Source organism: Zonotrichia leucophrys, chromosome 11 (assembly GCF_028769735.1).
Source record: "Zonotrichia leucophrys gambelii isolate GWCS_2022_RI chromosome 11, RI_Zleu_2.0, whole genome shotgun sequence".
In the NCBI taxonomy this organism is placed as follows: Eukaryota; Metazoa; Chordata; class Aves; order Passeriformes; family Passerellidae; genus Zonotrichia; species Zonotrichia leucophrys.
In genome coordinates this window covers 1970417-1998382 of record NC_088181.1, presented here as the reverse complement: position 1 = coordinate 1998382, position 27966 = coordinate 1970417, and the positions used below count along the sequence as shown (strand labels likewise).

General features: G+C 46.1%; 1 protein-coding gene across 8 annotated transcripts; it reads right to left on the bottom strand.

Moving 5' to 3' along the window:
• On the bottom strand, window positions 1–22133 carry CA5A (carbonic anhydrase 5A). 8 transcript variants are annotated; one of them, XM_064723138.1, is made up of 9 exons: window positions 22029–22133; window positions 21715–21782; window positions 20779–21412; window positions 14478–14675; window positions 9317–9435; window positions 8300–8395; window positions 7593–7655; window positions 6221–6376; window positions 1–4195 (listed from the first exon to the last, which is right to left on the bottom strand). In XM_064723138.1, the coding sequence occupies exons 3-9, from the start codon at window positions 20900–20902 to the stop codon at window positions 4061–4063; spliced, it is 891 nt and encodes a 296-aa protein (XP_064579208.1). In that variant the 5' UTR covers window positions 20903–21412; window positions 21715–21782; window positions 22029–22133; the 3' UTR covers window positions 1–4060. The 8 variants fall into 8 exon arrangements, with proteins under 8 accessions (XP_064579208.1, XP_064579210.1, XP_064579207.1 ...); XM_064723140.1 differs by having other exon boundaries at window positions 20779–21283; XM_064723137.1 differs by having other exon boundaries at window positions 21715–21832; window positions 22029–22132.
• Window positions 22134–27966: the final 5833 nt, after the last annotated feature.

Below are 27966 nucleotides of genomic sequence, written 5' to 3'. Positions count from 1 at the left end.
GCATCTGGCTGGGTGTGATCAATCATGGGACACCCTCCAGCAGCACAGAGAGCTCTTTGTGCTTTCCTTCTGACCCAGCTCAGCAGAGCCTTTCAGGCCTTGGAAGCATCACAGAACATCTGACAGCTGATCAGACTCTGCTCCTAATGAACTGGGGCATTCCCAATCAGGAATTCTAATCTTTTCTTGACAGGAAATCTGATATTTTTTAAACTTGAAAAGCTTAATTACACAACGAGATACAGGCGTGGGTTTCTCTGTTCCTTTATTGTAGTTGCACACTAATGTAACAGTGTCAAATGCAGCAGCTGAAGGGTTCTATACATCAGGGAAAATCTCTGGGGAAGGGCCTGGATCCCAGGAAAACAAAGCATTCCCTGCTCCAGGTGTTGTCTGCAGACTGATTTCAGTTATGGTCGGGCAGGTAACACACAATAAATACACAATGTCATAAAGGCCACAAAAACAAGATGCACAAAACAAAAGGAAATACAAGTTAAAACATCCCAAATTAAGGCACGAGGGGACCCTTCATCCAAAGCTGAATTCCAGTCCTCTAAAACCCTGTGGAGATCAAAGCAAACTCCAGCTCTGGAGCTCCCAAAACCAGGGGAGACCCTCCTGTGATCCCTGACAGAAAAGGCAGCACCAAGGTGGGCAGGAACGCCTGCAGAGTGAAAGTTCTGGAATGCAGGAGCAGGGATCAAACACTCCAGCACCAAGGACGTTGTCTCAGCCAGGACAAGGTGAGAGCAGAGGAATCCTGAGGGCAGCTGGGGTGAGACCAGCACAGAGCTCCAAACCTCCTCATCCTCCTCCTGCCTTGGCAGGGAGCTGTCCCAGAGTTATTCCTGTGACTGTCATTGCTGCCCCAGCAATGCCTCCCAGGGCAGTATTTATAATAAAGTGACTCTTAAGCAAGGAAAATACAAATATGTGCTTTGACCCTTTTGTATTGTGCCACCCAAAAGAGCCCAAAAATTCCTTTTTAACTCAATTGTGCAAAATCAGCCCTAACCCAACAATCAAATCATCTTGCCACACAGAACTGAGAGAATAAGGCACAGGGATTCTATCCCATCTCTTGATTTAAACACCATTATTTTCCTAAAGTTTACATTCACAAGGTCAAAAAAGTCATTGTAACAGGAAAGTTTAAAACTGAAAAAAGAAACCCCAAACAAATAAACATCAGTACATTCATTTCTAGATTAATTCCAACAATGTGCCCTGCAGCTGAGCTCCTGCCTGCCTAAAGGAGATGCTCAAACACTACACATAAATGCAGGACTCAAGAAACAGCAAAAACAACAAAAAAAAAAAGGTAAAACCCTGTAAAACTTCTTTACAGTTATTTTTTTTTATCTACATTAACCCTGTTTTCAGATATTTGAAGTGATCAGTGCTATAATTGGAATTTCTTTATTTTCTGTCAGTAAAAATAGGTGTGATTTGATGTAAATATGGACACAGCTTAACTGCATCACTGGAAATTCACTATTCCCTAACAAAGCTTCCATGGCAATACTTGAACAAAGCAAATCTCTGTGAGAACTTTAAATAAATCTCTCTGAGAACTTGAACTGCATCACTGGGAAGGGAATATCCCACACTCCCTCTGATGGATGCAGGGTGGTTCAAAGGGGATTTGCACATCCAGGAGGAAAATCTGATTGAGGGGAGCAAAGCATGGAGAGGCTGCTGTGGGATTCCAGAGCAGCTGGAGTTAAACAGTTAAACCCTGGCAGTTCCCTAAATAATCTGGTTTTTGGGTTTGTTTGGAAAGCTGGATCAACCATTCTTCTGAGTGGATAAGAGAAATCCAAAACCTCAGTGGAAATTACAAAAGCAATTTAAAAACTGAGCATTTATAAAAGCTTTTAAAAAGATCCATTAATAAATGATAAGGAGATTGATGCACTTACAGCCCAGTGGTGCTGAGGCAACTCTGGTTTTAAATAGAAGGCAACATTAAGATGTCTTTGTATTACAATTTTTTCTATTAATGAGTAGAAAATATCTGAGCTGCTGCCATCTTTGTCCAGGGTCCTCCTCAGAACAGCACTGAATAAATACCTCAGACTTAATGACTGGATCATAATTACTACACATTCAGGCAAAAAGTAAAATAATTCTTTTCCTGTTCCCTGGACTGCAGATATTCCTTCCAGCTTTGCTTTGGAATGTATCATTCTCCAGCAAAATCATCACTGGTGTGATTTTGGAGCTAAAATTCTGAGTGGTGATGGCAAAGCCTGCAGAGTTCAACTGAGATGGTGGAATCAGAAAATCATGGAATGGTCTGGGTGGGAAAGGACCTGAAAGCTCACCCAGTGCCATGGGAGGGACACCTTCCACAATCCCAGCCCCATCCAAAGGGAGATGGCACAGCCAGGATGGAAATGTTCCCCAGGCAGGGAGGGCTTGGGGAAATGGTGAAACCAAAGAGTTCCACTGAATTCCCAACTGGAAAAATATCCTGCACTGGGATAGAGGGAGATTTCCTTCCTTCCAGCACCCAGAGCCACTCAGCTGAATGCAGGGACAGAGGCACAACTGTGGCAGAACAACAGCCTGAGGTAGAGCTGTTGAGGGGGGAAAGGCAGGATCTGGGCACTCAACTGCTTCAACAACATGATCTGAAACCCCTAAAATCATCAGGGAAATCACACTGGAAAGTGTTAAGGTGCTTTGAAACTGAATACTTCGAAAAAACCAAAGTACCAATTGGAAAACTGGATTTAGCATTGCCAAGCCAGGTTGTGGCTTCACTGAATCCCACCAGGAATCAAACAGAGGGAGGGAAAATTCCTGAAAAGATTCCTGAAACACAACCCATGGAGATGACACAGAGCTGCTCCTCATCAGAAATGTGGTGCAGGAATTTAATCTGCTGAATACAGCAGAGCATACAGGCCAGAGAGCAAATGAGGTTTAGTGGGATGTGAGAGGTCAGTGATCCCTGGGGCTGCTGGATCCCAGCTCCTGGGAAGGGCTCACACAGCAGCTCTGCTTGGTCCACAAATCAATCCCAACCCCACTGGACCTTGTCACCATAAGGTGCAATAAAAACAAACTGGTCCCCACTGGTCCTGAGGCTGGGTAAGTGTTTTTATAGGAAAATACTGAGGCTGGGTAAGTGTTTTTATAGGAAAATACTGAGGCTGGGTAAGTGTTTTTATAGGAAAATACTGAGGCTGGGTAAGTGTTTTTATAGGAAAACTGAAGAGAGCTGTAGTGCTCTGAGTTATTGAAATAAAACCCTTTCTCAGTGCTGTGTTTTGTCCACACTGTCCTGGCACTGGTTTGAGGAATGGTTTGGGGTTTTGCCCTCCTGATCCCACTAGGAGGGTCAGCTGGGCTTTATCTAATCTTGCTTTCCTTTGATGTGATCAGTTTCCTGGGATCAATTGGACATTTTCACCCAATCTGCTGTTCTTGCCAGTCTTGAGACACTATTGAATTCTCTTCTCCTGATAGACTATTAACACAGGAAAACAAAAGCTGCCAAAGCTTCTACAGTTGTTAAAAGGTTTTAGAAAACGTCTTCTGGCTCGTGGTGTCATTATAGTGGGCACCCACATCAAACATGGAATGTGCAGCCAACAGAATGGAAAGAGATCCTGGAAGTCATTTTTGTCCTTCTCCTCTCATCCAAGGAGAAAGGAAGAAGGTAAAATGTCTCTGAGACAAGCTAGTTCCCTTCCAGCTCTCTTGCCAAACATCAAATAATTCCCTAAAAGGATCTGATCAGTCCTGATACTTTTCTTTGCTTCCCACATCCTCTTTCTTAAGAATTTTTACCCAGGATTACTAATTCATGCAAGGCACTGAAAGAGCATTTGAAGAACCACAGAACAATCCAGAGCAGGAGCAGGGGAGGATCTCTGCAGTCCTTATCTTTAACTGTCTTAACAATCCCTTCTCCACCCCTGCCTCGGAGCAAGTTAAGAGTTAATACCACTCACTTCTTCAAAAAAAATCAAAACTAAAACCCCCCAGAGCTTTCCTGGGGCCAGCCAGGGAAGGGCAGGGATGGCAGGGGAGCTGCTGGGGCAGCTTAGGGGCCGAGCTGGGGGCGGAAGGACGAGCGCACGGTGCGGTCCATCAGCGGCTGCAGCGGGCGGAAGTTGTCCACCATCCTCCTCTCCTCCTCGCCGTGCGACGAGAACAGCAGCGTCCTGAAGGCCTCCAGCTGGGAAGCACAAAGGGCCACTCCTGTCACCTCCCAGGAACTCCCCAAACGGGCAATTCGTGGCCAAGGACAGGAGTTGGTTCTCAGAGAGGGGAGTGAAACCAAAGGTAGCGCTAGGTTTGGGTTCTGAGGGGTTTTAGCGCCCACATTGGCTGATAAAGATTGTCACATTATCCACACCAGCATGGAATTATCAGTCACCTGCTATCCTCAGGGAAATTAAATCCCAAATGTGGCACTAGGTTTGTGTTCTCAGGGGTTTTAGCACCCACATTGGCTGATAAATATTGTCACATTATCTACACCAGCATGGAATTATCAGTCACCTGCTCTCCTTAGGGAAATTAAATCCCAAATGTGGCACCAAATGTGGCACTAGGTTTGTGTTGTGAGGGGTTTTAGCACCCACATCTGCTGGTATCCACACCAACATGGCATTATCAGTCACCTGCTGTCCTCAGGGAAATTAAATCCCAAATGTGGCACCAAAGTTTGTGCTAGGTTTGTGTTCTGAGGGGTTTTAGCACCCACATTGGCTGATAAAGATTGTCACATTATCCACACCAGCACTGAAGGATTATCAGTCACCTGCTGTCCTCAGGGAAATTAAATCCCAAATGTGGCACTAGGTTTGTGTTCTGAGGGGTTTTAGCACCCACATCTGCTGGTATCCACACCAACATGGCATTATCAGTCACCTGCTCTCCTTAGGGAAATTAAATCCCAGATGTGGCACCAAAGTTTGTGCTAGGTTTGTGTTCTCAGGGGTTTTAGCACCCACATCTGCTGGTATCCACACCAGCATGGCATTATCAGTCACCTGCTCTCCTCACGGAAATTAAATCCCAAATGTGGCACTAGGTTTGTGTTCTCAGGGGTTTTAGCACCCACATTGGCTGATAAATATTGTCACATTATCTACACCAGCATGGAATAATCAGTCACCTGCTATCCTTAGGGAAATTAAATCCCAAATGTGGCACTAGGTTTGTGTTCTGAGGGGTTTTAGCACCCACATAGGATGGTAGATTGTCCTGTTACTCACACCAACATGGAATTATCAGTCACCTGCTATCCTCAGGGAAATTAAATCCCAAATGTGGCACTAGGTTTGTGCTCTCAGGGGTTTTAGCACCCACATCTGCTGGTAAAGATTGTCCCATTACCCACACCAGCATGGAAGGGTTATCAATCATCTGCTATCCTTAGGGAAATTAAATCCCAGATGTGGCACCAAAGTTTGTGCTAGGTTTGTGTTCTCAGGGGTTTTAGCACCCACATCTGCTGGTAAAGATTGTCACATTATCTACACCAACATGGAATAATCAGTCACCTGCTCTCCTTAGGGAAATCAAATCCCAAAAGTGGCACATCTGAAAGAGCTATTCCCACTCAAATACTTCATCCAACCTCCATTTACAGCCTCCCTGGCACCCAGGAAAGAGGGAACCCCAACAATGCCCAGGTTGTTGTCTCACTGGGTTATAACTGGGGTTAAAATAAAGCAGCAAATCAGCTTTTAATGCTCACAAGGCCACTCCAATGGTAAGTCACTGCTATGAGAGTAAAGAGCCAAGAAAAAAAAGAAAAAATGAGAAAATTCTCAATTTAAAGGAATGCCACACTCTGCCTGCAGTTCTCTGTTAACAACTTCCATCTCACAAAATCTTCCCTTTTTCCCTTCCCTCCATAAAAAGGCTGCATCATGCTAAGGAGAGCAAAATTATGAGAATTCCAATAAGTTCCTAAAACTCCCCAAGTTTTGAAGGGGCAGCTTCCAGAATTGTATCACATATCAAAATAAAACTCTTGAGAATAGATGGAAAAGTTGAAAAAACATCTTGGAGAGGTCTTTCAGTATTAGTGGCTGCTAATGCCAGGATTCCTCCCCAAATCCTGGATTGAAACAGTCACAGATCTCTGAAAACAGAATTTTTGTGTTTTCACAGAGAATTGCTGGCAAACTGGTTCTGAGCACCTTTGTGGCAGCAAGAGGTGTGATGTGAAAGGAAAATTGAGATTTACCTGATCCTCATCCACCTCGATTGGCTTCTTCTTAATGATCCACGTGACTGACTCAGTGAGGGGAGGAGTGGTCAGGGAGCCAGCGTAGGTCCAGTAATCAGGGCAGGAAGGGAGCAGGCACGAGGGATCAAAGACATCAAACTCGATCACAGTGTCCTAAACAGCAAAGAAAAAACAAAAAATTAAGGATGTTTTTAAGGGGTTTTGAGAAAAAAACGGATAGAAAATTGAAAAATATCTTGACAGTGTGGTTAAAAATGATGTTGTGGGAAATGGGGTGTTGGGAATATTAATAATGTTATTATTTTAAATCCCCCAAATTTCTGTAAAATTGGGTTTGAGGTGTAAGGGGCAGCTCTAAGCAGACAGAAGTTAAATATTTCTACTGTCCCCACATTAGGAATTTAGTGCAGGAGAAAGAAGGAGTGAGAAGGATCAATGGCCTAAGGCTTTGTGGGAGCTGATGCAACCAGGAAAAAGAGGGAAGAAGTGGTGGGATAAGTTCAGGTAGCTGGGCCAGACCTTTAAAAGACTGCAAACAAAGTGTTTTACTTTTCACCATGTGCTTTTAGGCAGCAGGAACAGGACTGAAGTTTATTTTAAATCAAATATTCCCATCTCCAAAATTCATTCCCACATGTGGGATATCAGGAGATTCAAAACCCAGGATTGCTCCTGAGGGAGCTTCAGGATATACTGGGGGATCTTGGCTAAATTTCTTTTAAATTATTATATTATCACAATAGATGTCCATTCAGATTTGGGGAGGTCTTCTGGCACTGAACTGACATGTTTGGTGTTTATCTGGCAGAGCTGTCACTGCTCTGCTATAAAAACCTGTTTTATTTGGATTTTACAATCTCCTTGCTGTGAGAAGCAGAGGCACAGCGACTTCAGCTGGATGAGATGAGAAGCTGAAGTGGTCGATGTGGTTTTGTGAGTGTCCTTTCAGAAGGGAACGGGCAGGGGAAGGAGGAAATGCTTCTGTCAGGGACTCAGCGCTCCCTCTCCTGGCAGGAGCCTGCCAGGAACGATCCCATTCCCCCAGCAGAAAACTCAGTGTTTATAAAAAAGGAAATAACCTCCTCAAAGATCAGACAAAAATCAAAAAGCCTTAACCCCACAGTAAATAAACCCCCACTTAAGCATGTCCTTGTAAGGGAAACAATCTCAAGAGCAGCATTTCTTCAAGAGTTTGGAAAGCTTCAAGTATCCAATTCCTCCTGAAAAATCAGCCTCCCTTCCCACTTCCAAGGTGTCACTCAGCCCCTCCCGGTAAAATTTAAGGAAGAAAGTTTTTCTGGGTGTGTTGTGGTTCTGCAAGTGTTCTTTCTGCTGGGTGACAACGGGTGGGACACCCCAGAGCACTGACCTTGTGTCTGACTGCTGGCAGGGCATCCACCAGGGTCTGCAGCCCCTCGTGCCGCGCTCCCAGCTGCAGGGACAGGAGGGGTTGGCCAATCAATCACCTGATCAATAATCAATCAGTTCTACCTATCAGCCTTAGGATGTTTTCATAACAACAATCACGGGATATTTAGGGTTGGAAGAGAGCTCTGGAGATCATCCAGCCCAAGGCTGGAGGAACAAACACATCCAGGTGAGTCTGGAAAGTCTCCAGACAGGGAGATCCCACATCCTCCCAGGGACATCCCACATCCTCCCAGGGACATCCCACATCCTCCCAGGGACATCCCACATCCTCCCAGGGACATCCCACATCCTCCCAGGGACATCCCACATCCTCCCAGGGACATCCCATATCCTCCCAGGGAGATCCCATATCCTCCCAGGGACATCCCATATCCTCCCAGGGACATCCCATATCCTCCCAGGGCAGCTGCTCCACCCTCAAAAGAAAGTTCTTCACGTTGAGGTGAAACTTTTTTTAGTTTCTGGCCATTGCTCCTCATCCTGGCACCATTGAACAGAGCCTGGCACCATCCTCTGACACCCCTTGGGAACATTGATGGGATTGATGGGATCCCCTCTCAGCCTTCCCTTAATTGCCCTAAATTGGCTTGAACAGAATGCAAATGGAAAGGCCCCATCACAGCTGGTCCCACAGAATGAAATTACCTTTAGGAACACTCCAATAACAGCCAGGCCATTCCCTTCCATCACAGCTTCCTCAAAACTCGGGTACTCCACAGCATTCCAGTGCACCAAGTGCAGCTGAAAGAGAGAAAAGGGAGAAATCAGCCCCTGCCCAGAGCTCAGACACCACACCTGACTGCTGATCCCAGCAGGGTGAGGCACTCAGGGAGCTCCTCACAAACCACAGAAATGAGGAACAAAGTGCTCTTGGTAAATAATGGTCCCTCCCTTCCTTTTTTCTCTTTTGCTTTAAGCAATAGTTAAGACCCACAGCATTTAAAAGAGGTTCAGTCTGTGGCAGCCTCCAGGAATGGCGGTCACAGGCACAGAACTCAGTGTTCCATCTCCTTCCTCCCTTCCCAGGAGGAGCAGAGCACCCTGTGCTCCTGAGGAACATCCTCCTGCACACAGCAATCTTCCTCTGCCCTGCTCACAGCCAATACATGGAGGGGTTTTGTGTGATAAATAAATACCCCAGCCCAAAAACTCAATCACAGCCTCCCTGTTAATGAGGATCTTGCCAAGCTGGCAGCAGCACCATGAACACAGCAACAGGAGAGAAACTCTCCTTCAAAATAACCCATCATCGCTTGACAACTTCTCCTTTGGCAAAGAACTGTGGTCAAAGCTGTCACAGTTTCACATTCTCACTGGCTTCATCCTCTTTATTGTCGTTTTCTTCCTTAGCAGTTACTTAAGTATCAAAGTTTTGCTATTTTAGTAACTGTTCATCAGTTGCAAACAGAAAATAAGGTAATGTTTTATAAGAGTATGTTTGTTTCTCTGAAATATTTAGTAACAATAAACAAAGTGATTTTTCACTTTCAGTCCAATTTTCAGGCTGTTCTTCTCCAGAAAACACAGTGGAAATGAATTTTTATAGAATAAAACAACAGATGAGCTGTAGCCCTTGAAAATAAACTGCAATTCCTCAGTTTGGGAGTTTTCACAGACACACCTGAGCTAAGTGTTTGCATTGTTGAGGATTCCATCTCATACCTCTGCTGGGTAAAATTTACAGTCAACTGTGTGCTCTGAGCCCCAGTCATTGACAGCTCCCCAGTGGAAGTGGAACTGCTTCAGCCTGTACTGGTTTTTCAAGGGGCCTCCAACGATGACTAGAAAACAAAACAAGACACACATGTTAATAAATATGATTTAGAATTGGCCAGACAAGTAAATCCTTGGAAAAAACTGCAAGGTGGAGCAGCTCAAACAGTGCCTGTCTGCACTTTGCCATGACCAAATTACTCAAGGAAACACATTCTGGTTCTCCCTGCACCAAAGTGGAGATGAGTGAAGTCTCCCCATCCATCTCCCCTCGAGGGAATGTTCTCCCAGCTGGCACCAAGGTTGGCACAGCCACAGTGGTGTCACATTGTCACCCCTCTGTCCCAGCAGGAGTGTCAGGACTGCCTGACCAGGTGTCGTGGTTTGACCAGGAAGGAGTGGGAATTCTGGGAAGCTGTGGTCAAACCAATGAAGGTTTTGGGTTTGAGACTGGCGTCCGGTGTGGCCAGTGGGGTTTGGACACACCTCCGAGAATACACAGGGGTTAAAAGCAAGGCACTGCCCTTGGAACTCTCTCTTTTGGACATCGTCGGGCGAAGAGGTCAGATCTCTCTCCCGCCCGGCCCGCTGCTGCTGGGCGGGGGAGGGGCGGCCATGCGGTAGGCCTGGGGCCTGGACAGAGGTGGGGGTTGAGGGGGCTCTCAAGGATGGAAGGGTGGAGGAGCCCCAAGAGACATCGAGACATCGGGCGGCCAGCCCCCCCCCCCCCCCCCCCCCCCCCCCCCCCCCCCAGGAGAGCAGCCAGCCAGGAGGAGAAGGAGGGAGACTGCCCGGCCGCAGCGGCAGCGTGTGGGCAGCGTGCGTGGGAGTCGTTCCGGGACCGACAGACAGAGACTGAAAACTTTTAACCCTTTCTTGCATGACTGGGGCCTTGCAAAAATGCTAATCCTCCTCGAAGCTGAATAAGAAGGGAGATAGGAGATGAGATAAGACAAGGACCTGGCCCGAAGAATGTGGAGATGATTGGATGGGGAGAGATGATTTGGAGTGGCCTTTTGGCTGGACTTTTCTTGTGGCCATGGACTCAGTTGTTCCTGTGACACAGAGACTGCATTTAGGGGGAGGCAGTGCCTCAAAACCAGGAAGGTTCTTCGTGAGGACCCCCCGGCCCCAGGGGGTTGGAAAAATATGGGGGGGACAGATGTCCCAAAGGCAGAGACTGTGCCTTTTTGGAGTGAGACAAGGCATCCTTGAAAGACAACCCTAAAAGCAGCTCTGGTCCATGCGTCAGTGGTGAGAGCACTGGGCATGGAAGGAAGATGTCACAAGCGGCAAAAGGACTTTTTTTTTCCGGGCGGTGCCGAAGTGACAGAGAAGCACAGGAGGTTTCAGTGTGTTTCCAGGAGAAGCCTATGGAACAAGAAGGACTCCTTTCCTCTTCATGAACTGAAGTTTGAGTATACTAAAGTGTGGGGCCAAGGCTGGGCAGTTGTTTTGGGAGAATGTATCGGATTGGGAAAGTCAGGGAGTGGGGAGGAGGAAAGTGGCTTTTTTGTAAGGTTTTCAATTTCTTTTTTTTTTCCTTTTCCTTATAGTCTCTCCCTATTTTCCTGTAGTGTAGGTAATAAAGTGTTCTTTATGTTTAAGTTGGAGCCTGTTTTGCTTATTCCTGGTCACATCTCACAGCAGACACCAGGGTGAGGCATTTTCATGGGGGGCACTGGCTCTGTGCCAGGCTCAAACCATGACACCAGGTGACAGCAGTGACACATCCATGAAATGCATTCAGTGACATCCCCACAAGGATCTGTGAAAAATGTTGACATTTCTCATGACAAGACTTCAAAAAGCAAATAATGCCAGACAAATCAGTGTATTCAGTCAAACATCCAAGTCTCCTGCAAGCTACAAAAATCCCAACATCTTATCCTGCTTCAGCACAGCTTCCAGACTGCACAAACAAGGGTCAGCCAGAAATATGTTTTGTTGTGCCCACAAGCTGTTCAGGAAGGATTTAAACATCCAGTCTGCCCTGGGCAAGCTTCTGAAAGATTTAATGCCCTTTTCATCAATGAGTGAAAGCAAAACTTCAGTCTGCTCTGCTGATTTCAGAGGGCCTCCCATCCTTCTGCAAACACATGAATGAAGTCCATGCCCAGCTTTCTGCTTCCACTCATTCCCTCCCTGTCTGGATCAAAACCATCCTGCAAAGTCATCTTGCTAATTAAGAAATGAGAACATCTGGTAAATAAAAAACCCTAATTGCTTCCCAAGGGCTAATAACACAGAATCAGGGAACCATTGAGGTTGGAAAAGAGCTTTTCCAAGGGTTCACCCAGCACTAAACCATCAGCAGCTGCTGCTTTTTACTGAACTGTAGGACAGGGGAAGTTTTACAGCAAACTTTGGTATAAAGCACCTAATCCCAACACTGCTTTTGGAAATAAGTTAATCACTTCCACACTAAGGAGAAAACAATGAGAGGCATTAAAAGATTTTCTTGTATTATTTTTTTTCCTGAAAGCCAGCCAGCAGGTTTGAAATCTGAACCAGACAGGCCTGTGTGTGAAAAAGGAATAAATTAAAAGGAGCTGTGCAAAGTGACATTGAATTCATTTCATGCCCTGAATGAATGCAATGCTGAGCATCACTGGGAGATCACGATGCCCCATCCCTGAAGTGTCCAAGGCCAGGCTGGACAGGGTTTGGAGCATCCTGAGGGACTGGGGGGTGTCCCTGCCCATGGCAGGGGGTGAAATCAGGGATCAGCTTTAAGGTCCTTCCCACCCAAACCATGCTGGGACTCTGTGCTGGAGAAGGGGTGGGATAAACACGTGGGTGACACAGCCAAGCCTCCCAGAAGTGAAGTTTCTGTGCTCTAACACGATCCACTCCTGTGTTTGTGATGATGCAAACCCACAAGTGATTACAAATTTGTGTTATTAACCACATCCACCTGAGCATTGGCCTCACAAATTACTTCAGGCACAGACACGTGTATGGACTCAGGTTCCTGCAGTGGCCACCAGAAAGTGACAGGAAACAAACAGAAACTTCAGTCCCTTCAGAAGCATCTCCTCTCAAATTACAACCTTGACAATTTCAAAACACAACTGAAGTTTGAGGGGCTCTAACACCACAAGAACCACTTCAGGTGTTTCCTGCAGCCCTGGCTCTGGTTCAGCCTGGTTTCTGGTGGCACCACACACAGACAGAGCACACGCTGTACATACCTTCCCTCACCCTCTTCTTCCTCCTGCTCTACCTTCAGCTTTAGCCCAAGTCTTGCATTGCAAACCCCATCTCAGGATTCAGGCATTTCTGTCTATCCTGGGTGTCTCTCTCATCTTCTCTTTCGACTGTGGTGCTTTTGTTTGTTCCCAAGCTTTCTTCTCAGGGCTTCTATGATTGTTAGACAGAAGCTGGCAGTGAGAAAAACCAGAAACAGCAAGAGTGAAGAGAGAAAGGTGGAGGAGAGAGGCAGGCACCTGAAAACTGGGGATTTTACAGCAACACCTCACTGTCTGTTGCTCCTCTGTGATTTTGGAGCCCTGTCACTGATTGATGCCATCCTCCCCTTCATGGACTTGAATTCATTTAAGGAAGATGAGGATGATGAAAAGGCAGCAAATGCTCACAGGGAAAGATTTACCTCAAGGAAAGTCTCACAGACAAAGCAGGTAAGATCTTTCAGAGGCGAGCACCTGATGATTGCAGCCTTACCTTTATGCCACAATAACTGCTCCTGTGCAATTAAATACTGCATATTTCTGAGCCCCCTACAGGCAATTCCCCTTCCCACTAAACACTTTTCAGGATCTTATCCTCAACAGATAGTGGGGTGTGGCTTATGAAGCAAGAGGCTGTTTGATAAAAAGTGATCCAATCTAAAGTTAGTAAATGAAAATCACTGATGAGGTAACAGGTGATGCCTGTCCTCTAACCCAACCTCACTGAAAGAAACAGCACTTCATGATATCAGTGCTTAAATGAGCAAGGACAAGGATATTCCCTCCTGGAAATGGATTATTCCCTGTTGGAAATGGATATTCCGAGTGAACAGCTAGAAACAAGATAAACAAAACGAGCCCCAAACATACACAAGCTCCCTGCATTCCACCACCACCGTTTTTTGCTGCAGTGTTTTATCAGCCTCTTTCCAAACACCAACCACAAATGTTGGTGTTGTGCAGACCAAGTGTTTGTGTGCTGGAGGCTCCCTCCCCGAGGGCATTGCCAAATCCCTCAGGAAGCTGGAGGAGCTCTCATGGTGAGCAGCCATTTAAAACATAAACGGCTCCAATCCAACAGGTTCAAACTTGCTCAGGGTCCTTCAGTTTTCCCCTGCAGGACACGCTGAGCAATCCTGTGCTTCACAACAGCCCTGACCAACTGCTACCAGCTCACCCACCCTTATGAAATACCTTTATATTCTGCAATATCCTTCGGTAAAGGCAGCTTTTAGAAAGAACAGTGGACAGAAAATCTGGGGTTTGGGAGCAATATCTTGATTTTAAGTCAATTTTTTTTACTCTGTTGAGCTGCTCAGGTCAGAGGTTTATTCACATGAAATTGCTGGAATGCACGGTTGGATTTTCCATGCACTCCTGCTTCCCCTAAAACAACAGAGATACACACACCTGCTCCTGAGGGCAGAGCCCAGTGTTTTTCATTCCCTAGAACCCCACAGAGATAAGCCTGTGTGCTTTCCAACTGCAACTCATTTGGCTGCTGATTATTTCAAGTGCAGTAAATATCTTTATTAGCCCCACAAAAGATAAGTGGCAGATTACTTCAATAAAGAGCAGCGAGGGAATCAGGTTTCAAATTGAGTAAGTACACATAGAAATGGCTGAAGATTGACTCGTGTGGGTAAAGTTTATTACAAAACCTACAAGGCAGAGCACTGGGGCTTGTGAAAGGAGTTGCAACATACAGCAGGGGATTTGTGCACAATGCCCATGGGTAATAAAAACAGTGTAAATGTGAAGTCTGTATGGAATTTCATCGTGATCCCCACCACTTTAAACCTCAGCATTTTTTTTACTGTACTTTCATTTTCAACATCAGGTCTTACATCACACAGGTATTTCTCCTCTCTTAGCATTAATTAGATTTCTTTTTTTCCCCCCCCTGAGTTTTTACTCACTTGATCTATCAGCAGAATCATCAAACTCCACCAGGAAGGAGTAGCCGTTGTTCCAGATGTGCAGACAGGTGGTGGGGTCGTAGCTGATTTTCAGAGGCTTCAGGAAGGGATCATAAACACTGTCCCTCCACTGGATGTTGATGGGAGACTGGCGGGTGCCCCCGGGAATCGTCAGCGGGCTCTGCCACAGCGGGTGCACTGCAAGACGAGGGGCAGAGTCAGGCTGATGCAGGATACAGAACTTTCTGGCAAGGGAAGGTGCTGTGTCACCAAAGGCTAATTCCAGTCAGCTGGTGCCCAGGAAAGCAAAAGAAAAATAAAACATTCCAGCTGCATGACTCAAAGCCAAACAGGGAAGTGCAGTAATTTGACTTAGAACCATGTCAGTACCTTTCTGCCTTTGCGGAATGCTCTGCAAAGAAATTGTCCCCTTATTTCCCAGAAAGGGAGAATGCTTCCCCATTATTGCCAGATTTTAAGGCAGCTTTGTTTTACAGCTTTCTTTACACACCAGCAGCACCAGCTGAGCTGGGAACACTCCAGACATGGGATAATTCCCACTGGGAAGCAAAACATGCTCTAGAAGAACACAAAAGCACAGGGGTTACTGCACAAAGGGGGGTTCAGAGCTCCTGCAGCAGGAGTTAACCCCAACCACTCCAATCCTGACCAAAACTGCTTCATCCTGCTGATCCCACTCCTGTCAAAGCCAATCCCAGCAATTCTGGGGGCAGCTTGGGTCTGCCACAATCAGAACAGGTACATGAATTACTTCCACAGGACTTTATTCTGCTTGAAACCAGAACTGCCGCCTGTGTGGAGCTGTTCACTTCACCCGGTGACCCGCACACAACCCGAACCCCAAACCGCGATGCTTCGAGCATCACTTTACAGGCTACTTCACTAGATTCCACTGCTCAGGGTCTTCTAAACAAGCAATTGAAAATAAATTAAACCTTCAAACCACTCACACGAGGGATGACCGAAAAACTTCCCTCCCACCCCTGTTTCCCTCAGTGAAGTGCAAACTGTGGAGCTCCGTAAGGTCAACTCAGGCAAAGGCGGCGCAAAACACTCCCCGTATTTATTTAAAACGCCGCCACTTCCTGAAGCTTCAGCCGAGGACAAAGCCAGGCAGAGCCCGGCGTCTCCCTTTCCTACACAGAGCCGGGCAGCGATGGCGGGACAGCGGCAGGGCGGGCAGGGGGGCTGAGGGAGAGCGGCACTCACGGGCGTCTCGCAGGCGGTAGGAGCAGCAGGCGCCGAGGCTGCACCGGCGGCTGCCCGGCCGTGAGGAGCAGGAGGAAGAGGACGAGGAGGTGACGGCGGCCGCCCAAGCGCGGCGGAGCAGCGGCAGCATCGCGGCGGAGATCGCGGAGCCGCCGCCCATCCCGGCCCGGCTCGGCGCGGCCCCTTCCGGCACGGCCTCCCTGCCATGGCCCGTGGGCGGGCTGGGCCTGCCCTCGGCGGCTCCTCACGCTGGGACAGCCCCGGAGCAGCGGGAGCAGCTCAGGACAGGGTGGGGATGGGAATTTCCCGTGCTCGGCGTGGGCCCCGTGCCCCTGTTAAAAGCGCGTCCCCTCACAGCGAGCGGGGCCCTTCACATCAAAAGGGATTCCCTCGCACCGAGAACATCCCCTCAAGAGCATCGCCTTACCCAAAAGTGGCTCCTTACACCAAAATAGTATTTACTCCCTCATGCCAAAGTGTTTCTCCTTTATCAAGTGTTTTCCCGCACATAGAGTATTTATTCCCTCACATCAAAAGTGATTCTTGCACATTGAGTACATGCAATGTACTCAACTCGCGCCCAACGAGCATCACCTCACATCAATAGCACATCCCCTCACACCAAAATAGTATTTACTCCCTCACATCGAAGCACTTCTCCTTTATCAAGTGTTTTCCCTCACATGGAATACTTATTCCCTCACATTAAAAGTGATTCTTTCACATTGAGCACGTTCCTCATACCAAATGAGCATCACCTCACATCAAAAGCACATCCCCTCACACCAAAACAGTATTTACTCCCTCACACCGAAGTGTTTCTCCTTTATCAAGTGTTTTTCCCTTACATAGAGTATTTATTCCCTCACATTAAAAGTGATTCTTTCTCATCAAGTACATCCCCTCACACCCAATGAGCATCCTCTCACATCAAAATAGTATTTATTCCCTCACACCAAAGTATTATTCCTCACACCAAGTGCATCCCCTTATGCCAAAAAAGTGTTTATGACCTCACACCAAAAAAATGCACAGAGCAGAATGGCCTTGGCACAGCAGGGTTCCCTCTCCAAGCCACATTTAGAAAAGTTATGAAAAGTTAATATTTACATTTACTTTTTTTGGCTGTCAGAAAGGCAAGAGGTCAAAATAGTCCCACCTTGGATGGTGAAAGGGTGAACTCAACTGAACTCAGTGTTCACCTGACACTGCCTGAGGCAGAGACATCTCAATGAAACTGGTTAAAACTTTCATCACTCTTTCTGTTCCAGCTGCCAGTAAAGAACACATAAAAAATAAAATTAAAGGAAAAAAGGAAAGCCAGTAGAAAGCTTAAAGCATCAGTGAAAGCGCAGAGATAAAGCAAGAGCTTTAATTTTTGCCAGTTGCCTTTGGCAGCCAGGAGCAGAACACCACCCTTCATCTTGCTGTACAATCATATTTCTTAATTACTCTCTTAAAATAATTTTGAAGATCTGCATTTCTCTTTTGGAGATTTTTTTTTACCTTGTGCTTTTGCATTTTCACAAGGAACCTGATGTAACATTGAGAATATTTTACTGGAATGAGGACAGGACCAGATACTCAAGCAGAGTCAAGCAAGAAGTGTTTGCCCTGTTTCACCAACATTGCATAAGAAGTTTCCATTGCATTCACAATATAACATGTTTAAAGTACTGAGTTGAGTAAGAGCAGGTTGAAATCTGACCAACAATTTGCTTTGAGTGGCTGCATGATCACAAACTGATCATCAGGAGATGTACAAACAGCTTGTGATGTCAGGATGTTAAACTGGGTTTAAATTTCATTTTACTTCCTCCCTGCAGAGTCTTTTGTGTAGCAAAACTGCAAGCAAATTAATTTTTAGTTTGACTCCCAACATTTTTTAGGATGGCTAATTTACTATTCTCAACAGAATGCTTCCTGTAGCTTAAAAAGATGGATGATCAATAAGATTGAAAAGATGACATGAGCATGATTCAGTCAGGCTTAATCACAGTTTCACAACCTATTGATCATGGTTAGGCAACTCTTCAGGCAGCTCCTGGTCATCAGGACAGCCCAGAGGAGCTTCAGGCGTTTTATATTCAACATCAACAAGAGATTCTGGGACTTATTCTCATCTACCAACAAACTACTGTCATCCCTCTATCCATTCTTCCAGGATGTATCCTCTAAATACACCTGATAACCTTGGGCAGCTTAGAAATTACATCTACACCTGGTTGTGTAATTATAGAAAATCACAGAAAATTACAACCATCCCTTTTCTGTATGTTAAAGCTGATGAAATAAAAAGCCTCAAACTCCACTGCTTTACACTGTGCCATCAACAACCCAACTTCATGAAGCTTTTTGGTGGTTTGATCCTGCAAGGTTTTGAAAAATGAAAAGTTTTTTACAGTTTTTCACAAAGCTGAACAGAGCAAGTCACTTCTTGTGGGCTGAGCTGCACAAAAAAAGGAAGTCAATGACACACTCTCAGCAATGATGGGCTGGTGAGGTACAAAACTAAAGAGAAATAACTTAGACCTGCAACACTTTTATTTCCCTCCTGTATCACTCACAGAATGTCCACACAATTTTTTGCATGCACTCGCTACTCCTTCCTGAGCATGAAGGTCAGTAAAACTTCAGGGTGGGGACCAAGATACAGATGAAAATAAACGTTTTAATCCTTGAAAACAAAAATACCTGTTGAATCAAGTGCTTTCATTTCTTTACAAATGAGATAAACCAGGGCAAACGGTGCAGTGGGAAGAGCTGAGAAACCCCACCCAGGGGAAGGAAATAAAGCCCTGTTTGCCATAGCAACACATTCTGAACAAGAAAATAAAATATACACGTTGCTGAAACTCAGTAAAGAACCACTTTAAACTTTATAAAGGAGCACAGCTCTGCTTCAGCCACTGGGAGCAAATATTGCAGAGGAAATCCAAGATAGGTTGATTTCCTTGAAGCTTTTTTGGTCTGAATCAAGATTTTGGAGGATAACAGGGCTGCTTGGCTCAGACCCATCGTGACAAGGTGCTGAAAGTGCTGCTGAATTGATGTCAGATGGGGGCTGTGATTTCGGCCAGTTTATTGATAAACAGCCCAGAGCTTTTTATCAAACAGATGTAGCTGACAGGGGAGCACAGCAGACTGGGAAAGGCTGAGTTTCCCTCTGCCTCCACAGTGTTTGGCCGAGATAGGAGCCTGGCTGAGGAGGCAGTGGCTGAGCCCAGATAAGGGGGAGGTAATTCCAGCTGGCGAGGTAAAGCAAACAGAGGCTTTATCTTCTCCTGTATAAAAACACTTGCTGAAATTATGCATGCAGGCTTAGGAACTCAGCCTGGAAAGGGCTTGGAAAGGAGCTCCTGGACAATTTGGGGAGGCAGTGCAGTTGTATGTGCAGGCCTGGAGATGGCACACCTGGATTGTGTGGCTCTGCAGGACTCGTACAATTCTTTGGGAAAAAAATTCCCAAAACTTGAAGGATTCTGCTTTTCTTGTAACTGCTTCTAAAAGGGCGAGAAAGGAAAAAAAAATTCAGGTCTGCTCTGCTAATAATGACTAAATTTGGCTTAAAAATCCCCATGGAGAGCATTTCCAGCAATTATTCTAAAAAATGAATGTCTGAATCCTCCACCTCCATGTGTCATTACAAGACACCTCAGAGCTCAGCACAGACACTCCCTGGTCCTCCACACCACTGGGAATTTTGACATTCATGCCACAATTCCCCCCAGTGAAGTGCAGGAGAAGCCCTTTGTCCTTGCAGGGTCACAAGGGGAATCCAAAAGCTGCAGAAAGTGTCAGCCTTTGAGTTGTTTAAGCCTGGTGTGAGTAACTGTGGAGTAACCCCCAGGCTGCCTCACCCAGAGCTCCTGTCCACTCCCTGCCTGCCAAAACCAGCCATTCCAAAGACAGGGATTTCCCAAATCAGTTTGTTTTGGCATTTCCTGCACGAATGGCACAGAGGAGAGGAAGGCTGAAGGAGTAAACAGTATCTGTCTCAAATTGAAAAGAGGAATGTGAGTAAAAAATAACTACCAGTTGTGGCTCATTCAATCAGCAGTGGTGCTTGGATGGAAGAAACTCTCTGATCCCTCCTTGGAATGGGATCCCCTCTTACCCTGGGTAACCATGAAATGCTCGAGGAGGAGCCCAGCTCTGTTCTTTGGCAGAAGTTATTATGCTGAACAAATTTACAGAAGAAAAAATAAGAAACAAAAGGTTTTTCTAGCTCTAAGAAATTACTCTTTGCTATTCTTCAGCTGACATTATCTGCACAGCAGTGAGTAGACACAATCTCTGCCTGGCCCCACATTATCTGGAAGCAAGTTAATCAGTATTTTAAATAACTAAATCTTTAACATCCTCCAGGAGTATCTTGCACTTCAAAGTGATTTATTGGAGGTCTGTGCAGCACATTTGGAGGGGTTTGTGGCTTGTTCTAGGCCTCATTTTCCAAATCAAACATTGCAGTGGCTATGAAATTCCCAGTCAGAATCAATTTGTGCTAAATGTGTTTTGAATTACGCTCAGGAACAGTTTTCATTGAAAGCAGCCAAGCCTCACAAGTAATGATTGCTTTTTGTCACAGGTTGGAGTCACAAAAATCCCGGTGCCACTGACAGCAGAAATAAAGAACAAGGTGGAACCCTGAAATTCCACAAAGTATTTTCACTTCTTTCATTCTATCCACTCCTTTTGCCACATTCCCAAGTCCCCCTTTGTTGTAATCTTCACTGCAGTGTTGTTCTTGCCTCTCTGCTGGGGCTCTTCTCCATTCTCTTCAGCACAGTCCTTCCTGTCTTCACAGGGGCTCCTCCTGGGCTCTTGACCCACCCCTATTTATTTCAGTTATCTTCACGAGCTACAGCTGCTGCCCAGCTAAGGACCCTGCAGCTGCAGCTCGTTTGGAGCAACTCGGACCCACACAGATCCCACAATACAACATATATTCAGGCCCCCACACCCCTTTTAAATTCCCTTACAAATAAGAACGACACCCAACCACGCCAGCTCTCTTCCCACGGCAGCCTCCCCCATTTGGCCCCGATTTGGAGGGGAGGCAGTGACTTACAGGCAGCATTCCTGCTGTTGGTCCGGGAGCAGGCAGCCAGGCTGCAGGGCCGTGCTGGCACAGCCCGCAGGGTTTTCAGCAGCTTGGAGAGGCGTCCCAGGGCTGCCACCTTCACCCCGCTCATCCTGCCAGGGCTCTGCAGCCCTCAGCGCTCCCTCAGCACAGCCTAGCAGCCCATCAGCACCACAGAACAAACCCACACGGGCACACAGCTCCACTGAGGGGTGCCCAGGCTTCTTGAGCTTCTTTATAAATAATTTTGAGAGCACCCTTTGCTGGTTAAGAGGTGGAGCCAGGCCAGGAGTTAATTTTCAACTTGTCCCTGCGCTGTCTTCTTCATTGGCTCTGCATTCTCTCCAGAGGCTGCCTGGTTGATGATTATTCCACATGTGCTTCCCAGAGGTGCTTTTCCCCCCAATCTGGTTCCAAGAACACGGAAGGGTTGCAGAAAACTCCTCTTTGGTATGCAAGGAGAAAGTTCTTATCACTCCTTGGTGCATGCACGCTGTGAATTTGAATAGTTGGATATTTGAATACTGATAGCCGAGAGATGCTGTCAGGAACAGCTGAAATGCCCCGGGCTGGTGCTCAGAGTGAGGAATTCCCAAAATCCAGCAGCTAAACAAGGCTGGGCCTGAGAAAGAAACATTTTAGCTCTGAGCATTTTCTACAGCAGCATTGCAGCCTCCAGGCAAGGAGCTGCAGAACAAGGGATGCCAACAAGTTTTGTTACAAAAACAGCTCCTGATTTTGTATAGACTAAAAATAGGAACATAAAGACCCATAATTATTCCTCTGCTCACACTTGGACCGAGCTGAAATTTTTGTTTGGGAGAGGACAGAGGGAGATGGTTTCCTGACCCATATTTCTCAGAGATAAGAACAAGAATGTTGCTCTCTTGCTGTTTCCAGGGGCACTTCCAGAAACTTTGTTACCTTATGTGAAAATCCTTCTTGGAAATCCCACACTTTAATTTTCTTTGGGATGTTTGCTCTTCCTGTGACTGAAAAAAATCCACGTCAATGGCACAAACACATCCAGTCAGAGCTGCAGCTTTTCAGGCCAAGCACAGAAACAGAGGAAAAGAATTGCTCCCATTAAAAATTCCCAATATTACAGATTATTACCAGCCAAATAGGAATGAAGATGAGGAACCACTGAAGATGGAATTATCCCTTCCAAGGACAGGGGGGCAAGGATGACACAGCAAAGGGTCCCCTGGCATTCCCAGCCCCTGTGAGTGACAAACCAGGTCCAAGGTCCAACCCAGGAGCACAGGGAGGAGCAAAAGGAGAGCACAGCAAAGTTAAGCAGCAAAAACCATCCCAATTCCTTCCCAGAGGCAGAAACAAAGATAAACCTGAAACCAAAAGTCCCTGCCCCAGAGCTGAGGCTTAAATGGGCTCCTGGCCCATCATGGTGGGTGGAGGCTGCAGGTGAGGATTATGAGGGTCATTGAAACTTAATTAAAAATCCCTCTGGCTCATGACAAAATGAAAGTATTTACACAACTCATGTGATTCTTTTTCCCCATTAAATACCTGAATGGGTATACTTCAAAAACTCCAGAATCCATCAATGACAGAGCAAGAAGTGATAATGATGACAGTGTTAACATTCTACCATTAAACCCTCCTCTTTTCTTAATTCATAAATTAAGAAAATTACCCTGTGAAATATTTTTCATTGGCTTGGATTTGTGTTCTGTAGGGTTTTTAAAATTTATTTTTAATAAATGAGTGTTTTGAATGAGAAGCTTTTTGGTGATATTTTCACGAAACATCTGTCTGTCTGCCATCTCTTATCACGCAGGGTGTCAGGGCAGGGCTCAGGCTCAGGGAATGCTCTTTGGTAGCCTGAAGTGGCCAGCTGAGCTGTGCTATTTATTATTCCAACCCCTCCTGCTTAGCAGAGTCTTCCTTCCTGCCTGTCCTTTATTCCCTGAGCTGCCAGCACTGCCTGTATTGTCAGCTCTGAGTTCTGCCCAAAGAACTGAAACATCAACTGTTCTTCATCACTGGCTAATGTGGGTGAGGAGTGTGGCTTCACACAATGAAAATGGGCTTCTTTTTCTTCACAGAAATGAAACAAGGGGAAAATTTAGAATTTTCTTGCTGCCACCCATCTGACTTTTGCTGTCAGTGCCTCCAGACTGAGCAGAGAGGATCAATAACTGGGATTTTTTTATTAGAGCATTGCCAGTACTTAGTTGTTTTTATATTACCATTGTTCAGATGAATTGTGTTATTTGCAGAGGGAAAATCACCTCCTCACTGCAGTGTGTCCAAGGAATCTGATCCCCAGGCATCCTCCTTGGAAGGCTGTCCCTTCCCTAGTGTTGTAGGTGAAACCCAGTAATTCAGCAAAAATTGCAATGTTACAGCTTTACTGCAATTAGATATCATGGAGGTGATTTAATAACGAACATTTCCCTCACCTAATTATTGTCTAATTGTGAGGACACTCAGTCAAGTTGTGGGAAGCTGCTGAGGAGTGGAAACCTCTATGGAGTGACTAAAAATGTCACTTAGTGCAGGTTCCCCACAGGAGCCAGGCCATCCCTGGGTGCCTTTGTCCCTCATTTCCCCGAGCATTGGCTCACACTTCCCATGGCAGATTTTACTTGAGGGAAGCTTTTTTTTGATGCCCACATTTTGCTGGGACACTTCAGAGGGCTGGGAACCACCTCTGCTTTTCATTCTCTCTCTTGCATTGAGGACAGAACATTCCAGATTTGTCCCCATGAGTGGATCTACTGATGTGGATTTTTTCAGCAGGGGGAATTGCTGAGATGTGCTGGGAAGTTCTGTCTGATACAGCCCATGGATCTTCATCCCTGCCAGGGAGCACTCCAGCATCTACTGGAGAACACCTGGAATGGGAGAAGAACTCTGTCTCCAGAGCTTTGCAGTGCCCAGGCTGTAGGGAAATGCAGGATTTCACCATCCCAAGGGCTGGAATTTGCCTCTGGACGAGGTTCTGGCTGACCTGGGATGCCCTGAAGAGCAGCCCTTGCCTTCCTGCCTCTGCCACGTGGAGCTGTGTGGAAATGTGCTCAGGGACATCCTGCCACCCTGGATATCTCCACTCAGTTTATTTTACCTCTCACACCTGAAATGTTGGAGTTAAAAATAATTTTGGATGTGTTGAAATGGATGCATGTCCAGAATGAGGAGATGGTGAAATTCTGCTTAGAATCATAGAAGGATAAAATCCTCTAAAATCTGTAGGTGGAATGAATCCCCTTCAGGCTTTGAAAATTCCCCAAAAATACTCAGATGATAATGGTACCTGACCAAATAAACGTGGTCTGGGGCAAACCTGAGCAGAGCTGGGCAAATCTCAGCTGTGTGGGGAGCTAAAAGGGCAGAGAAGAAGAAAGATCATCTTCTTCTGGTTTCTTCTTCTCTTCTCTCGCAGGATCTGTGAGAAATCTGGAAGATCCCAGCCAGACACAAACACAGGGCTTGTGCCAGGGGCACATTTCTCAGGAGGAAAGGAGCCTCCCATCATTTGTTTTTTTTTTTTTTTTCCCAGGATCTGTCCAGGGAGATGGAGGGGTCTGTAAATAAATAAGAGAACATTGAGGTCATGCCTGACCCTTCTCAGCTTGTGCCTCAGACTGGCAGAAGTGACCCCACAGGACCATGGACTTTGAGCAGACGGGCGGCAAAATGTGCCACCAAGTTTCTCTCTCTGCTGAGGGGATCCAGGGCCTTTTCTTCCATCCCTGTTGATGAAAATCAGGAGTATTTTCATTGAATAAAATGGAGTTTACCCAGCAGAAACCAGAATGAGATCAGAGTGTTGATACAGAGGCAGCTGAAGTAGGTCCAGGAGCAAAACCCACTTGATGCTGCCCTGTTTTCTGTTACAAACCACAGAACAATTCTGAGGGGATTGAAGATGGATGTGGCAGCTGAAAATTAAATTATGAGCTTCTCCTCATATGGTGCTACAGCACATTTACAAATAATATCAATATTCTCTTGGTTGAAGAGATATTTTATGTAACTTTTCCTTGAGCATCACTGTCACAATACAGGACAGGCTGTGTTCATAATGCTGGGTTTGTTTGCCTTTCCAGTTACAAGAGATATTACACAGAAAATGAATAAACCCAAACAGAAAGAAATGAATAAACAGGGGAGCTTCAAGTGCTCTTTTTACTCGGATGTAATTGAGGATTTTATCCTTAGGAAATAAAATTATTCTTCCAGCAAATATTCTGGAGTGGCTTCAGTGCTCTGCTCACATCTTCCCCATCCCTTTTTTCCATGTCCTCATGCTCAGCACTGAGGATAATTATGGATGTCTGTCACTTGTTTAAACAAAAGCTTTGTTTGGCAACCTTTCTCTTTCTGCTGCAGCTGCAAAATTGTGTGCACAGTGTGTTAATTTTTTACCTTTGATGCTTTGGGAAGGGTTTTTTTCCCTAATGAAAAAAAAAGGAAACCAATGAATGAGATCCCAATCTCTCCTGATCCACACAAAACGTGAAAGCAGCAACTTCCTTAGAAAACAATAGTAAATGAATGCTGAGACAGGGTGAAATAAGCTGGATACTTCCTGGAAGCAAACTACTCCTGGCAAAGCACAGACATAAAATGCAAGACACTGGGAAAAAAAAGAGCATGAAAATGTGAGGAAATAAAACAACAAAGAAATCCCTTGTTTTATTTGGGACAACACACTAACAGGGCAACAGGATTAAATTAAAAAATTAAAAAAATTAAATTATATATTAGCAGCCTGAAGTTCTCAGTTGCTTTTATATGAGGACAGGAAATTAAGAATGGATTTGATATAGGCACTTGAGCAAATTATCATGGTTTAAATCAGAATAAACCTTCCAGTGTATCAAGTTCTTCTTGGCATTTGCTCATAGGCAGACTTAGCCCAGAGTAAAGTGAAGCCCTCATTCACTAAATGGGGATTACACTGAATTTCTTTCAGTTATTGCAGAAATAGGAGCTCAGTTTTGGCAGCAGCTGAAGCTCAGGAGGTTGTGAAGCACAGGAAGCAATTACCCTTTGGTCAGTCACTCATTGGTACTGGGAATCAGAGACTAAAGAGCCAAATCTGCCCTGCAGATTGAGCAGAAAGATCATTTTCCTCCTGCTGCTTCCCAGTGTTTCCAGTCAGACTTTGTGCTGCATGAAGTGTTTGTCATTTCTGACTGTGCAGTCTCAGGGAAACACTGGGTAAACAAGGATAAAAGAGACTTTCTATGATTTATGGGTGTCATCCATAATTTTAAAAAGAAATGCTTCCTGGTTTGGAAAAGAATCCAAACTCATTTCTCTGGTAAAGAGGGAAAAACTCCTCTAAGGGGTGAGGTAATTGTGGATTCTCAGCTGCTGGGTCAGAGTGGACTGGCAGGAGGAGGTGCTGCAGCCTCCCTTGGGATAAATTGTTTTATTTGTTTATTCTGCTCTTATCTCTGATCACAGCCACAGACATCACTTGGATCCCGCCAGTATTTCCTGCAGGTAATTTGAGCTAAATTAACTTTGGGTAAATACCATAACTGATTTATGACAACGAAAGATTTATGTTTGTGTTGGGAAATCATTCATGGCTCTCCAGAGGAGAAACACCTCACACCTCCAGCAAACAGGAGTTAATAATCTTTGGGATGGCAATATTATGAAAATATGAGAGAACAGGGCAGTTTTACATCAGACTGGTTTAGGATGGCAAAAGCTTTTACCAGCAGCTGGAACAGGGATATTTGTATCCCTGTTTTTCCAGCAGGGACCTGCAATTGCTTGAGTCCAGCAGAAACTCTTTAGCAAAACTGTTACAGGGCAAATCGGTGCAGCAAAGCCTGAAATAATCCAGTGTGAAAAGTCAGACTCTAAGTAGTTTAACCTTTGAACTGCCTGATCTGCTTGTGAAGGGGGAGAACACAGGAAATAAATCAACAGGCTCAGCTGAGCGCTCCCAAAGCTGCATGAGGGAGCAATTTCCCAACACACCAGGCCTGCAGGTGTCTGGAGAAACATTACAGCTGAGCCAGAGTGGGTTCAGCTGTGTGAATGGCACTGGAGAACCCCATTAGGCATCTCATTTAGGAATTTTTATTGGTCTTATTTAAGGAATGTTTTAATTCAGAAGTCTGAGAGTTGCTGCTAGCTACGGTGAAGCTGAAAAGTGAAGTGTGGTTGGTGTTTATTGGGCAGCACTGTGCTATATAAAGACATAAAATCGTCTAATCTTTGTCCTCTTTCAGAGCCATTTGCACACACTTCCTCCGTGCTTCTTTTTTTGGGGCTTTTTGCATATTTTTATCATCCCCAGCAGGTTCACGGCGCGTCCCCCACCTTCACCCAGCCCTGCTGTTCTCACGGCACACACAGGAGTGACAGAGGAGCGAGGCTGAGGAGCCAATTTAGCAAATTCCCACTGCTGCCTGCTGCTCTGGGCACAGTGACATTGCTGTCCTCAGCACCACAGTGACATCCAGCTCATGTCAGCTCCAAAACCAGGAGCTGTCAGGGGGGAGGAATCTGATGGAAGGAGCAGATGGGAAAGGTGTGAATGATTTTGGAGGTGCAGATTCCTGTTTCATCTGCCGGCTCTGCTGGCCGAGTGCTGCGGTCATTGAGGGGCTGGAACGTGTCCAGGGAAGGGAACAGAGTTGGGACAGGGCTGGAGAATCCTGAGCGAGCTGGGAAAGGCTGGAGAATCCTATGGAGCTCAGGGGGCTCAGCCTGGAGCAAAGGAGGCTCAGGGGGCCCTCCTGGCTCTGCACAGCTCCTGCCAGGAGGGAACAGGGAACAGGGACAGGAGCAGAGGGAACAGCTCAGGCTGGGCCAGGGCAGGCTCAGCTCGGACAGCAGCAGGAATTTGCCCATGGAAAGGGGGGTCAGGGATGGGAACTGCCCAGGGAGGGTTGCAGTGCCCATCCCTGGAGGTGTCCCAGCAATTCCTGAGGTGGCACTCGGTGCTCTGGGCTGGGGACAAGGTGGGAATGAGTAACAGGTGGGACTCGGTCATCCTGGAGCTCTTTTCCACCCTTAATGACCCTGCGATTCCGTGACTCCCTGACTACACTTCCCGGCACGCCCTGCGCCACCCCGCGCGTACTACAGGTCCCGGCGTGCTCCTGCGGGGGCGCGCGCGCTGCCCTCTGGGACTCGTAGTCCGGTCCCCGCTGCGGCGCCTCGGCGGGGAAGGGCGGG

Coding starts and splice junctions, on each gene's coding strand:
- CA5A (XM_064723135.1), bottom strand. CDS start 15,867: ATGGGCGGCGGCTCCGCGATCTCCGCCGCGATGCTGCCGCTGCTCCGC. Junction 14,676..15,707: donor CTACCGCCTGCGAGACGCCC/GTGAGTGCCGCT, acceptor CTCGTCTTGCAG/TGCACCCGCTGTGGCAGAGC. Junction 4,196..6,220: donor TCGAGGTGGATGAGGATCAG/GTAAATCTCAAT, acceptor TGTGCTTCCCAG/CTGGAGGCCTTCAGGACGCT.